Source organism: Monodelphis domestica, chromosome 3 (genome assembly GCF_027887165.1).
Source record: "Monodelphis domestica isolate mMonDom1 chromosome 3, mMonDom1.pri, whole genome shotgun sequence".
Classification (NCBI taxonomy): Eukaryota; Metazoa; Chordata; class Mammalia; order Didelphimorphia; family Didelphidae; genus Monodelphis; species Monodelphis domestica.
In genome coordinates this window covers 322,208,956-322,224,947 of record NC_077229.1, presented here as the reverse complement: position 1 = coordinate 322,224,947, position 15,992 = coordinate 322,208,956, and the positions used below count along the sequence as shown (strand labels likewise).

The 15,992-nt window shown below is 33.8% G+C and overlaps 1 protein-coding gene across 10 annotated transcripts in view; it reads left to right on the top strand.

Moving 5' to 3' along the window:
- Positions 1–15,992, top strand: part of EYA1 (EYA transcriptional coactivator and phosphatase 1) — a 225,279-nt gene that overhangs the window by 142,039 nt on the left and 67,248 nt on the right. For 6 of the 10 annotated variants that reach the window (XM_056824103.1, XM_056824097.1, XM_056824100.1 and 3 more), the window contains 2 exons: positions 9,592–9,734; positions 11,482–11,565. In XM_056824103.1, coding sequence (XP_056680081.1) covers positions 9,592–9,734; positions 11,482–11,565 — 227 coding nt within the window. The remainder of the gene's footprint in view (positions 1–9,591; positions 9,735–11,481; positions 11,566–15,992) is intronic. The other 4 variants (XM_056824102.1, XM_056824099.1, XM_056824101.1 and 1 more) reach the window with 1 other exon arrangement.

Sequence of the window (15,992 nt, the reverse complement as noted above, 5' to 3'; positions counted from 1 at the left end):
CTTGTCTCCTGTCTTCATTTTTACATGTTTTTCTCATTTTGAGTTGTCATCAAAAGGTATTTGAATGGCCAGATGATCATGGTGCTATATAGAGAAAGATAAACATAGTCCCACCTTTTAGGAATTTCCAGTCTAAAATAGGTAACAGACAAGTGCATGCAATCAACATTTCATTAGCCATGGTAATAGAAGTTATATCCATACTTGCTTTAGAAAATTCAAAACAGCACATAAACCAAAAATCAAATCTGTTTATCTCTGGAATGCATTTTATGATCTCTCCTCCCCATCCTGCCAAAGTACATAACCCAGCCTAATGATGTTTTGCTCAGGCTAAAGAAAAATTAGTGTACATTCACTGAGCCACACTTTACTGATGGAAGATCCTAGCAATGATCTTCTTTGGTTAAGCCAGCAATCAGATTCAAATAAATTACCCAGAATTATACACTTAGCAGATTCTTTACGTGTAGATATCTGTAATCAGTCAAGGGATATCTGTTAAATCTCTACTAACAGAGCTGGAGAAGGTCTTTGTTTGCAAGGCAGTAAAATTGTACCTCCTCTATATTGTTGTCCACTGTAGCTTGTGGGCTTTCAACATCTGAGGTGATGTATAACACACATAAAAATCCATTCTATGGCAAATGGACTTTTCTGGCATCAAAATATGTATATATATATAAACCACAATATTTAAGATTATTCTTTGCATTTTAGCAGACTATAGCAAGTACCCTAAACTTGATCCTGACCCCACTGCCCAGTACTGTATTTAACTTTGAGAACAGTACAAAAGGGGGATAAAATGTTGACCTTACTGTCAAGGTCTGGCACATCATACATAAAAATTATGAAAGAAAAATTAAGGACTAAACTGCATGGTGCCAACTTGAGTGTGTTAGGATTGTGGAGAAAGGAGATATAAGTTTGTACTTGAGTAATCAGAGATTTCTTGGAGGTTATAAGATAGAAACTAAACCTGAAAGCTGAAGTGAGATTTACATATTTAATGGGACTAGAATGGGAACCATATAAAGACAAAGAAAAAGGAAAGAGTAAGAAATGTTTGGGGAATAATATTTTAAAAAGAGATGATCATAACCTTGATCCTTGCTATCCCATACAAATGAGCCATTCTGTGTTTACAGACTGAGAAACCTCCTTATCTGATTAGAATCTGTTTTCATTCCATCTGTGCCTTGTAATACAAAGCCTCATTTCCAACCTCATCAAGACCTCTATTTCCTCTCTCCCAAGTTCTTTCCCTGGCTGTCACTCCTACATTGGCTATATTCTCCTCTTTTCCTCATATTGACCCCTCGGTGAAATAGTTCATCTCTGCATTGCACATACATACATATATATATATATATATATGTATATGTATATGTATCTAGCTTCCAGTAATCACATTTGCATCTATAAGGTATAACCAAGTATTTTAAATTTATCAAAAAAGTTGATTTTATGGTTGACCAAAATATATTATAGTAGATTCTATACTAAATGAGGGAAGGACCCATTTCTTTCTTTCCGGGAGGTTTTATTCTAATGAAATGGAATGTATAGTAATTCACAGATAGATAGATATTCATTGATATTTAAAAATGAAAGAAGAACAGGATGAGTTTGCCAACTAGTTTATAAATAATGAGGCTTTCCCAGACACTCAAAGATAAAATTGAAAGAAACAATAGGAGGAGCCAAACTGGAATCCATTTGGTTAAAATGAAATTAAAAAAAAAAATAGGCCTGGGAGTTAGAACAAGTTATAAGATATCTAGGAGGTCATCTGCCCTGATATAGGATCTTTACACTGATCTTGATACTATAAATGTGAATACTTATATACTCTTTCACAAAATTTTTATATTTATTTCCTTAGTGTATACAATTGAAACACTGTGAAAGGGGTGATGTTGAACAGTTTGGGGAGAATTGAAGATGTGAAGAATAATTTTATTTAGGTGCAAATAAAAACATCAGGTCTTCAGGCCCTCTTACCTTTCATCTGGACTAAGTGGTCTCTCTGCCTTTACTCTCTACCCTCTTCAAATCATCCTTCATATATTTACCAAAATCATCATCTCATCGAATAGGTCTGCCCATATTACTCACCTGCTCAAAAATATTCAATAATACCCTTCATATTGTCTAGAACAATAATCCCTAATTTTTTTTTATCATACTCCCCTCTCAGCAAAAAAAAAAAAAAGAGTATTCATCGCCACTCATCCTTCTAAACATATTTCACGTCACTGCCTTCAAATATCTTACATTTCATGCTCATAGGACAGAACTTTCACTCTCTGGCCACTCCTTCCTCCTTACATTTGTTCAGTCTTTCTCCCATATACTCAATGTATGAATTCCTAATAACAGAATACATTAAAAGCAAATTTGTGTGTCCCCGAATAAATGATTTTATGCATTATATTATCTAGTTTTATCTAAACCCAGGGGTTCTTAAACTAAGGTACATAGATCTACAAGACCTTTGCAAAGAGATTTCATTGAGTCCATGAATTTGGATGAGGAAATTGTGATTTCATTTTCACTAATCTGTAAGCAAAATTTAGTATTTCTTTCAGTTACTTAAAAACATTACTCTGAGAAGCAGTCTATAGTCTATATCTGAAATAGACATCAAAAAGTGATGATCACTTCAAGATCTCTTCAAGATGAAATCTCTTAAAATTATCTTATTAAATAGTATGAAGATTGTGCTTAATGTCTTCAAAATAGTTATTAATGACTTAAGGGTTTTAATAGGAGCAATGAAATTGACTGTTTTATTACTTTTTGAAATCTTTGCCATTTTGTGAAATATCATTAAAGATCTAGTTCTATGTTCAGTTTATTTCAATACTTAAGCACTGTGATAGCTGTAAAGACACCTTCCAGAGCGATGTATATTTACATGAGGGAAAGTACTTCATGGATTCTGCTTCCTAAATCGTGGTGTTAATCTTTCAATTTCATCTTCCAATTATACAAAGTATTTTTATGGAAAATTAGATAGTACTTTCCATCTTCTTCATATGCATTGATTGTTCTTGCAAACTAATCATATGGAATTGTTTAAGTATACTCGTTAACTAATGTGTTGAAAATTCACTGAAATTTTTTGTTTGGAAGAATTCAGAACAGTTTAAAAAACTCTTATTTCCAAGATGAAATATGTAGCTATGAGAGTTTTTATGTGACATTCATTGTTTTCAGCAATGAAAGCTTAATTTTTAAAAATCTTAATAATCATGATGTCATGCTGTCATTAGCTTTTAACTCAGAAAAAATATACACTTATCATGAAGTTCATTGTTCATGACAGTGGGTGTGAATCTATGTTTTCAATAATAATGGTCATTTCAGTTTTGTAGCCAAGTTCCTGTCAGATCAAATTAGATCATCATTGTATTTACCTCAGGATGTAGATGCTAAAGGGATCTCTAGGAATAGAAGAATTAGATCTGTCATTTTCTTATTTATTTGTACCGATATTATTAGTGTTTTATTCAATCTATGTTTTCTTGTCAGGACTCTTTGTAAACTATTTGTCTATTTTGTGAAAACTACTCACTTATCAGGGGTTCTTAGTCTTTTTTTTATATCATGGATCCTTTAGGCACTCTGGCAAAATCTAAAGACTTCTCAGAATAATGTTCTTAAATAATTTTTAAAAATTCCAATTCTACTTAGATATTAGTGAAAATGAAATCACAATTTCTCACCCAAATTCATGGGCTCGCTGAAATCTCTTTATAAATGCTTTGTGGATTCATTCACCCCTAGGTAAGAACTTCTGGTTTAGATAAAACTAGATAGTATGATACATATAATCATTCAATCCAGTACATATAAATTGCAGTCTATCACAAATGGACAAACAAATGAAGATGGCATTTTGAACCCTTTCATGTTGTGGAACTCATACTCTTTCCGTAGGATGCCTTACGTATTCACATACCATATATGACACATGACTATTGAATGAGTTTGTAAGTGTTAATGTGTATATTAAATATTAGTAAAGGATAATTGCTTTATTGTCCTAGATCAAAATAAAAAGAAATAAAAGTTCCACATCTTTTCTTCCAGCATCTCAGAGGACCATCTTGAGCATTGTATCTGTTATATACACCATGTTTTAGAAATAGCTGGTCGATAAAATAAATAGGTTGGCATTTTATGCCTTTCATAATCTGGCTTCAATTCACCTTTATGCCCTTATTATATAATCCTTCCCCGGAAATGTTCTACATTTCAGTCAAACTAGACAAGACCAGTTCCCTCCTCCTAACTTAAATTATTCCTCATGCCTGAAATTAACTAACTTCTTAGAAGTTTACATTGAGCTATCATTCTTACTGTCAAGGCTCTGCTCCACTATTCTCTCTTTCTTGAAGCATCCTCCATCCTAAGTAAAAATGTTCCTTCCATTCTCACATTTTGTATTATTATCCATGTATTCAGACATAGCTCCTATCAGACCATGTAACCTAAAAGATCCTTAAAGAGAGACACTGGGTCATTTTAAAAAATCTTATATCCCCAGCACCAAACATGGCAACTCATAAAGAATGATTGCTCAGGCAATGCTTACTAAATTTAATGGACTCATATTTATAAGAAAAATAATCTGAGATATGGCTAGAATATGAGTGTAGTCTGTGTGAAGATATTTCAAAGAGGAAAAGCCATTTTGAGTAGCACTTTTTTCTTATTAAGATCAATTCATATGGACACACATAAACATATGGGCTCTCCTTTGTCTCTCTGTCCCTCTCTTCTATGTCTTTCTCTGTCAAACTCAAGACTTCTCATTTAGAAATAGTTTCATTTTTACCCCAACATCAAACCCTTCTGAATTACAAAGGACACCACTGTCCTCCCAGTCACCCAAGCCCATATATAACCTCTGTGTCCTTCTTCATTACTCACTTTCACTGTCATCCTACATATCCAGTCTGTTGCTATACCTTCATATCATCTTTCATAAATGTTCAGTTCTCTTTACACTCAGAGCCAGTATCCTATTCCAGTAACATCTTCAAGGGGAGGGATTATTTTTTTCATTTAAGTCTTTATAATCTCCAGGCCTACCAAGGTAATTTGCATGGAATAGATGCTTACTCAATGCTTTTCAAATTGACATAAATCCACAACTTTCGTCCAGACCGAGTTCTGTAGTACTTCCCCTGGAAAGACTTCTTTATCCCCCAAGTTATTAGTGTTCTCTCCTTCCTCAATTTATCTCATATTTATTTATCTGATTAAATGTTAGAGATCCCAGTATAAATTAAGTTTCTTGAGGAATTTTATGGTCACATAGCCCATATTTGCCATTGAATCTCTGGTGCCAATGCAATGCCTTATAAGCACATAAGTACTTAATAAAGACTTACAGGTTTGAATTGAATCTTCAAAGTCACAATATTTTTTGATAACTTCAATATCCATACTTAAGTATATGTATGCTCTTGCTTGAAATGTCAGAATACAAATAATTAACATGTAACTAGATCTTGGGATATACTCTTATTTATAGTATATATGGAGTGATCACTCCTCAGCTAACTTGTTACCAAGATTCATTCTGTTCATCTTTAGTTCTAATTCTAGGGATATGTTTGTGTATCTATGCATTAATTACTTCAATTGCAACATCTCCATTGTTAATTAACTAGCTTAGAGACCCTGCCACTTGCTATTTTATAAACTGGACAATTCTCTTGTCCAACATCAGTTGCTTATGTCTCTCTATATTAAATCTTTAATCTTTAAATGAAGTTTAAAGTTACTAACAAGATATACAATAACCAAAGAAAGAAATTATTGCTTGCAATGTTTAGACTTTGAAAAATGTGACAGTTGAAGTTGCCTATTACTACAACACTTGGTTTTTCTCTTAAGTGAGATGGTCCCGTCATTCAGTTATCTCAAGATACCAGGTAAAGAGCTTCTTAGGAATTCTCCTCCTCATCTTTGAATAACAAAGATGAAAACTTCTCTAACAAAATTTTCTTCATCTCATCCTCCTTCTTTCCCCTTTCCTCTCTTTTCCTTTCTTCCCTCTTTTCATCTCCCTCCTTCCTTCCTTCTTTCCCATTCTTTCTCTTTAATCATGACAGGAAAATAGGCCATTTACAAATGGATCTTCAGACAAGGCAGTTAAACTATATTAAATATTCTATAGCCTCTTCTAAAGATAAGGTAACGATATCTATAGTCTCTGTGGGAGAGACTATTGAAGATACTGTTACATGTAATATCGTATTTAGCAGGAACAAGTAACATTGTGTATAATGCACAAATAAATTAGCAAAGGATAAGAGCTAGAGAGGTTTTCCTGAAGGTTGTATTTCTTTCCTACTAGTGAGTATGGAAGGAATATAGTTGGATAAGATCCTGAAAACTATTTCAGGTATTGATAAAACAACAACAAAAAAAAACCTGTAGGAAAAGAGGAACATAAATATGAGATAAAGGCTGTTCTGACGGAAGAGGAGACATTTCTGCAGAAACAAGAAATGAAGTTAGTAAAGAGAAGTCAACTGATAAAAGACTTGAGAAAAGTCCCTGAGAAAGCGTTTTATCTTGATTTGGAATCATTGTGTCAAGGAGAGCTGAATAAATGAAGAAATAATTGGCACAGATAATCTGACGTGCCTTACATACTTGGCTCCCCAAAGGTAGGAAGCAACCTGTGTTCCATACCATTTCACTTGGAAGAATTGTGAAGATTTTGCTGTCTTTCTGTGGGAAAAAAAAAATTGGGGGGGATATAATCGGCTTTCAGATATCCATTGTTATTCTGACTCTCTGACCTGTAGATTAGAGTCTGCCAAGAAAAACCTTCAACAGAAAGACATCTATATATTTGGACGTATGCTCAGTTTACAAACAGCCTAAGAGATGAGTGGTCTCTCTGTTCAGAGAACATGTGTTTCTTGAAGGGTAGGAAAATTAACTATATTATTATGACATACATCAGGTAGGGTTTGGATGAAGTAATTCTTAAGATTCCTTCCAACTCTAAAGCTGAATAATTCTTTGACAATTTCTGTCACTATGTAAGCAAATAATTTAGGGTTGGAAAAGGTCTTAGAGATGATCTCATAAAACTCTTCATTTTATGCAAGAAGAAACAAAGATCTAATGAAATTCAACTTCTTGAAAGGCACACAGTGGCAGAATCAAGACCAGAGCCCACATCTGCTTCCTCCTAGTGAATTTCTCTTTTCAGCATGCCATACAGACATTTATGATTTGGAGAGATAAGGGGTGCGGTAAGGAGAAGTTGGGACCTGTGATTTTATCAGGCAAGGTAACTTATGGTGTAGAAACTGTCTCCACTGATTCAGATCAGTAACTTGTTTATAAGGTATATGGTTTTGGAGAATTACTCCAAGCAGTAAGACACTAATTGACTTCCTTATAGTAACACAGCTACCCAAGTAATGGAATCTTCCTGGCTCCAAGATCAGCTCTCTACCTGTTCTCCCACACTGTATCTACTGATTTAACAGATCAAAACTTAGAACTTTTTTGCTCCTTTCATTTTTTCTTTGAATGTGTATGTAACATCACAGGTTCTTAATGTATCTCATGTGCATGTATATTTTGCTATTTTGTGTGTTAATCATATATGAAGGTGGTAAATTAAACATTTTATAAGACCTGAATTTCTAGAATTTGAAGCTAAAGCCTAAAGAGGTATATTGTTTTACTCAAACAGTGCTTCTTAAAAAGGAAAAAGGCAGAGATCCTTTAGGATGTCCAGAGAGAAGAAATGAAATGATTGAAAGACCACAAAGAAAATAAAAGAATATTTGCAGAAAGATTAAAAAGAACTAAATATGTTCTATATAATGAAAATTAACTAAGCAATAACTTAGCCAAGAGAAGATGATTGCCACCTCTTATTAAATATTTGAAGGGTGTTAATACCAGAGAGTAAAAGAAAAACTTTCAGTGGATAAGAAGTAAAACAAATCTAAAACAGAACATTTCAGACAAATATTAACTTGATGAAAGAGATTAAAAATAGAAAAATTATTCCTAGTGACAGTTGAAGTCTTCTTTCTTTTAACATTGAAAGCTAAACAGGATAATATACTGGAAGGCAGAATTCTACTTGGGAGAGTCTTCAGTGTCCTGAATAATAGCCAGTTGTTTTTGTCACTCCTTTAGCCACCTTTCATTTTGTTTTTACAAATGAGTATAAGAAACATACTGAGAATGAGAACAAAGGAACACAAATTACACAATTAGAAATTTTGACACTGTTAATATTTATAGGATTAATTTATGTAGGAAATGGCATTGTTGAAATGTGAGATAGAACATATAGCAGAAATTTGTAAGTTTTCAAATGTAAATCATGTGTATACTACATATATATATGTATGTGTATATATATATATATACACAAAGTTCAGGTTTATGGTCTTCTTTAAAGAAAGTAGTGTGTATCTTTAAATTTCTTTAAAAATTGTTACATGATTATTTGTAGCTTTATACTTCAATAGTAGGAAACCATAACAAATAGGGGCAATCTCTCTCATTCTCCTATTAAAAATTTATTTAATTTCACTCAATATTATTTATTTATTCACAAGAAGTAAATCATTAGGAACTTGAATCAAGCACTTATTTTCATGATAGTAATTCTCTTCTATAAGAATGTGTTATTTGAAAAATATTGGGAAAGTAAATTATGCAATAACATTTGTGGAAAACCAGCTAAGTACCAAAAGCTTCTTGGTATCATAGAACACATATTTTCTTCAATTGAATACTAGTCATTAATCCTAATGTATTATCTTTTAAATATTCAAGTAATGTCTCATGAATAAAAAGCCGATTGGCACAGATCTATAGAGGAAATCCTTTGGTTTTGGATAAGGAAAGAATGTGTTCATTATATTCTCTACCCACATGCATAAGGATGTCCACATGCATGAGCAGTCTTGCACTTGAGACTCTTCTCACATTACCGGAGTTATATAGTCCTGCTTGAGTGATTTCCCTGGGCTAACAGTAGAAAGGCAGTTCTATATAATACCACACTCCTACCACTAACCCAGAGTCTACTTTTTTGTTCCTCATTTTCCATGAACCAAAAAGTCTTCTCTGGGCTCTTAGGCAGTAAGAAAAAAAACTACTAGGACAAACTAATGCTTTTTTTGACATGGTCAAGCATTGCTACTTTGGATTACTTGGAAAATTTAGGAGGGAACTGACAAAGTCATTTTTTTTCTAAACTTTGAACATGTATTGTGCCACCCAGAATCACAAATAGGAAAATTAGAATATATTAAGTTAGAATACAACTTATTTTGTCCAATTTCAAATTAGGGTGGTGCCAGATCACACGGATGTTAACATTTTCTGCCCTTTAAAAATAATCTACCATTCTATCTTACATTTTTTTCAAAAGCAATTACTTTCTAAAAGATGTTTTAGAGGTTAATTCAGAATTGAGGTTAAATGAAATGTAAATAGTTATAAAAAGTTCCCTTTGAATTAAAACAATTGGTACCATAGTATTAAAACTAAAAGGTGAAAGTCATTTGTGTATTTCAGCAGAGTACAGTACAATCCACAGTCCATCAACACCTATTAAAGATTCAGATTCAGATCGATTGCGCCGAGGTTCAGATGGGAAATCACGTGGGCGGGGCCGAAGAAACAATAACCCTTCACCACCACCAGATTCTGACCTTGAGGTATGTTATGTGCCCGGGCCCAAAATGAACAGCTATAAGGTGGTCCTGTGTGTATCTGTGTAAATAAACCACAGAGACTAAAGCATCAGAATAATTTTTATTGATTGATCTGTCAGAGAAATTGCATAGTAAAGCTATTGTCTTTTTTATATTTCATTTCTCTCCAGAGTATGACAGCAAAAAAATTATGGAGCTATTGCTTATAAAGTCTTTTTTAATCATAAAATTCTACATTTCCCCCGATTTCCTATTAAACAGCAGGAATTTTGGAAATGATCACAGTACCATCCAAAATAATCCTACAAATTCTTTCTATAAAGAGCAGAGAATAGTTCTATATAAAGACAGACCATTAGCATGTTTAGTTAAAAAGCAGAAGGGATTTATTAAGACCTTAATGAGGAGAAGATTTCATAACTGTGAGTCCACTACAATAAAATTACTATTGCTTGCCAACCTGAAGTCCAATGGAAAATATTTTATTCACTAGTCATTTTGTATGGTGGTTGTGGTCATTATGTGGTGTGTGTGTGTGTGTATGAGTGTTTTGGGTAAAGAGAGGATAGAAAAGTTTTCTTCATAATTCTTACAGCTCCTACCACTAAATTCAAACTTAGTATATAGGGAATAAGACAGAATTTATGCAGTGTTTCTTAAACCCTTAATTTCCATCTTAGAGTCAATACTACGTACGTATTGGTTTCAAGGCTGAAGAGCAGCAAAGGTTGGGTAATTAGGGTCAAGTGACTTTCCCAAAGTCACACAACTATGAAGTGTCTGAATTCAAATTTGAACCCAGGACCTCCCGTCTCTAGGCCTAGCTCTAAATCCACTAAACCACATAGCTGCTCTTAGATTTAGGCAATACTAAAAAACAAACAAACAAAAAAAAACAACTTCTAAATAATTTACCAAGTAATTTGACTTTAGAAGGCTTTAAAATTCAGCAAGAGTAAATTGTTATTTCTTGTTAATAGTCATTCTATCACACAAGGTAAAGAGCTAGTGCAAAATAAAAATCTTCAAAATTTGTAGCTAGTAAAACTTGGCTTTTTTTTTAAAAGGGGGAAAAACCTTGGAAGCTAACATTTCCTTCCAATAAATTTCTTTAATAAATGAGAAATATGGGGGCAGCTGAGTAGCTCAGTGGATTGAGAGCCAGACCTAGAGACGGGGTCCTAGGTTCAAATCTGACCTCAGACACTTTCCAGCTGTGTGACCCTGGGCAAGTCACTTGACCCCCATTGCCTAGCCCTTACCACTCTTCTGCCTTGGAGCCAATACACAGTATTGACTCCAAGACGGAAGGTAAGGGTTTAAAAAAAAAAAAGAGAAATATGAGGAACAAAAGAGAAATTAATGTCTTACTTTAATCAAACTTTGTCTTTACTATAGCAAAGGAAAGAGTACTTCTCTCTTTTCATTTCATAACTAAGATTGAAATTGTGCCCATTTAACAAGAATTAAATTACTATCTGGCATTCTCCCCTATGTATAAATTTTTGTTGTTAACCTGGCAATTTTAGACTTTTTTGTTATTAAGGTGGTAGGGCTAAATGGTACCTAGAAGATACATATCATACTCCTTGTTGATTTCTCTTGTAAGAATACTGAAAAAAATGTTTTCAGTATATCTGGCATTTCAATATTTTTCCTTTCTCTTTCAACTTTTTATATCAATGCTAATTTGAGTCATATATTTCTGTAATTGGTACAAAGACACATTGATTTGATTCTATTTTTGCAGAGGGTATTCATCTGGGATTTGGATGAGACAATCATCGTTTTCCATTCCTTGCTTACTGGGTCCTATGCTAACAGATATGGAAGGGTGAGTACTGAGGAATAAAGGTGCCAATTTGTAGCTCCTTTGGACTGAGGATTAATCTTGGGATCCAAAGGGCAAATTTAGTGGAAGATGATAATTTAAGACAAAGAAAAGAAAAGGCATTGGACTCACTTTTATAGTCAACTACAAATGTAGAATAAAATAAATCTGTATCAGACTATCTTTAAGGTGGGTAAAAAAATATATATTTTCTAAATTTTTTATCTTTTCAAACATTGAACATCATACTCTGCATACAGTAGGAGCTTAAATATAGAATAATTAATTAATGGTAGAATTAATAATAAAATATAGAAATGAAATAAAGGTCTACAAAGTAAAAAATGGCCTAAATATAGATTAAAAATAAATCCAATCCAAAGCATAGGCTCAAATAGAACAGTTTAGTTGTATTTGAGAAAGGAACTAAAAATCAATGGTCCCAGGTTTTTGTGACATATTAAATTTTTCCCATTTTCTTGTTCTTTCCATATTCTGGCATAAGTCAGTGGGAACAAATACTGCTTTCTAATATCTTCAGCAATTGGTAGCACTTGGGTATTTAAGCAACTTTGCTTTCAGGGGTAAGTTTATTTGAGTGCAGCAAAAATGAAATGCCTGAAGGAAACAATACTACTAAATAACAATACTAAAAGTATTTTTTATCAGTATTTACATCAGTATTTTTTGCCTCTATATGAAATCACAGTAGGATACCTCTTTAAACAGTCTATAATTTCACTGTTTTTCCTTTTCTGTTCTCCCAAGGCCTTGGGATTTCTCATTGGCTTAGGTATGTATCAGTGGTTTCATAAACATTTATCACAAATGGAAGCATGGGTTTTTGTTGTTGTTTTTTTTTTTAGTTTTTTTTTAGTAGCTATAGGAAACCACTGCAATCCCTTTTTTTCTTTTTAAACTTTACCTTCCATCTTGGAATCAATACTATGTATTTGTTCCAAGACAGAAGAGTGGTAAGGACTAGGCAATGGGGGTCAAGTGACTTGCCCAGGGTCATACAACTAGGAAGTGTCTGTAGCCAGATTTGAACCTAGGATCCCCATGTCTAGGCCTGACTTTTATTCCACTGAGCAACCCAGCTGCCCACCACTGCAATTCTTTTGAAAGTCTTCCAAGGATTAGAACCAAGAAAATAATCCTGGACTTGATACAGAATTAGTCACTATAGCATTGGTTACCTACTGTCCGCTAACATTTCTTGATCCATAAAGTAGGACTTTTAAAGAAAAATCATGATTTTGTGTAGTCTGAAATTGAGAACACGGAGTCATATCTTAACTTTGTAACTCACATCTCCCTTTGTCTAGCCCTAAAAAGCAGAAAAGTAAACCCTTAAACTGTTCCTTCATTCATAGCTCTTTTGTCCAGGAAAGAGCCTGATCCCCATATCCACCTTTCTGTTTTATTTAGTGGCATTTTAGAGTAGATAGGGTAAGTGGTCCACATGAACTTTTCCCTCACTAAACCCAAATGTTTAAGGAAAATTAACCTAGGGGAAGATTTTCCCCAGCCTTTTTTTTTTTACCATTTAAAATGTCTATTGCTTTAGACAAAACAAATTCATTACCTTTATCATGTTTTATTTTGTTGTGTAGGATTGTTAACTTATTATGTATTCATACCTTTACTCTTTAGTATGTTTTGGATGGAGGTAGAAGGCCAAGAGAGTTCTGACATGTTCCTGAGGACACTGATCATAGCTTAAAATAAGTTTAAAACTCCTGACTAATGTTCAGTTCATCAGAAAATCTTAAGAATTAGCAAAACTTTTAAGCAGGTTTTTGTTCAATAAGCCTGTAACAAACATAACATGGAAATTTTTTTTCTCAAAAAAGACCTTTCAGGAGTTAACAATGAGCACTTTGACCTGACCTGGAAACTAAATGGTTTATTAGGATTCCCTTCATTCTCTCAGTGATTTGGGAGGTCTTGGAAAAGATCTCAGGTGGCTTAGTAGCAAGCCTAATTTCACCGGTCTTAGCTTTACTGTGGTAGAGCTAAATATGGGGTTGTACTTTAATATGTACGTTATAAGGAAATGAATGCTGGACAATGGACTGGCAGTTCTGTCACTATAGGAACCAGCTATTTGAGAGCTGGCTTAGTCACAGTGGGTTAGGTGACTGAATGGGAAGGCCATTCAGTAAATTGATACTGGTTCTCATTGATATAATACAAAATTAGGGCATGTTACAGCACTATGTACATTCCCCCCTTAAAAAAAAGGTTTGAAAATGTCCCACCTTCAATGTAATCCTATCTGTGGGAAGAACACATATTAGGTGTTATGAGGAAATGTTTTATAACAAAAGTGATGGGAACAAAGAGAAAGTACGTTGCACACAGAACAACACGTAGGGAGAAAAAAACATCTCAGCATCTCATGGGAAGAATGAAGTCCATAAGAGTTGCTTTAAATCTGTTGTTAATACTAAGATGAATGGCAATTTATAAAATGAAAAACATCTTCTTTCTTTCATGTGACACCAGTAATGCATTTTTAATATATAAGAAATGTAAATATAAAAACACATAACCAAAAATGCAATTACAATATGAAGCAGTTAGGCATTAAGCTATTATTTCTATAAAGAATCATACTGATATTGCGACACCATCCCAGATTGTATAGACTTGTGGGGCTTCAGAGAGAACTGATTGGGTCATTTTTTGTTTGATTGCTTTATGTAACTTGAACTTTATAAGTCAATGAAAACTTGGAGATCATGAAGTCCAACTGCTCCATTTTACTGTTGAGAAAAATGAGGCAGAAAAAAATGTGTAACTATGAGAATTATGGTTGTTTATCTGATGAAAAGGGTCATATGCATTGTTATCTATCAGTTGTTGTTTTTTAAGGAAAGCCATGAGTAACAGCAGTAATTCAAGGGGAACAGGAAATTATGAAAGTATGCCTGTATCTCAGACTCACTGGGGTTTGGCCAGTCCAACATTCCCACCCCTATTCAAGCCGTACACACCCTGAGTAGTACTTTTCTAAATGGGAAGTGTGGAACAAGGTCAGCCCAAGATAAGGATTATTTTTACCTTCTTTAATGCTTTTATATAAAACTATGTGTGTATGTACAAATATTCTTCCCCTTCAAAAATATGAAGTTATGACTTCTATTAAATCACCCCCAGTAATTTGTCATAGTAATTGACCTTCAGTTTCAAAGCTGAAGCAGATATATATTACATATATGCACAAATATTCATATATATATATAATTGTCATCACTTAAGAGGGATACTGATCATCATGAAAATAATTGGCTGATAAAGATGATGCCTAAGAAATTACATTCAAGTATATTGTGATAGCTAATGAAAAGTTTGTTTGTTTTTTAAATGTATCCCTTGCTTTTCAATTTCTTCCTTGCTGGTATTCCTGTTCCACCCTCTAAAGCAAACTTCCATAGATCATAGCAATGGGAAACTAAGACTCTCAGTTCTGAATCCCCTGGAACCTCATATCCTGATCTTCATCCTAATCATTTTCTGCCTTTTGCTGTTGCTCCATTCTCCAAACTAGCTCTCCAGAGATCTTTCCAGGAAAGGAGCTGAAGCACTCCACTTTGAACATCCTTGACCATTTGTACTGATTTTCATCCCAACCATTTTCCTCCCTGCCCAAATCCCACTCTTTTTCTCGACCCTAAGAACCATAATCAAATCAATACTATCATTCCTTCTGAAAAGGACCTATCATTTGACTACCTGAATGATTCTAACTACCATCCCTGGGATTTCTCGGACTGAAATACCCTTCCAGGATCACTATCCTATTGGGTATTAGAATATACCTCCTTGAGAGCAGGACTTTGTCCTCACTAGTTAGCATATTGCGTTGTACACAGTTATAACTTGATGCTTTTGATCATTCTAACAAAATAAGCAATCAAATTAAATGTCAATTTACAAGCATCATCCATAAAAGCAATACATTAAAGTCCTTAATACATACATCATAAGAGAAAAATGATTTTGTTTTTATGTTCTGAGAGTCTAGGAAGGCACAGTATATCCATAGATCTCCTGACATTTTTCCAATCAATCAATCTCTCTCTCTCTCTCTCTCCATATATATACATATATATGTACATATATATTAACATTTTCCTTCTATCTTGATATCAATTCTAAGACACAAGAATGCCAAAGTGACTAACATTCAGCGTTAAATGACTTGCCTAAGGTCACAAGCTAGAAAGTATCTGAGGTCAGATTTGAACCCAGGTCTTCCTAACTTCAAGCCTAGCTCCCTATACATTGTGCTACCTAAGTGCCCCTCAATCAATATTAATTAAGTGCCTACTGTGTACCAGGTTCTGTGCTAAGTGGTGGGATACAAAAAGAGGGCAGGGTACACAATCTGTGTCACTGAAGAATCCCCAAGCAACTTGCAT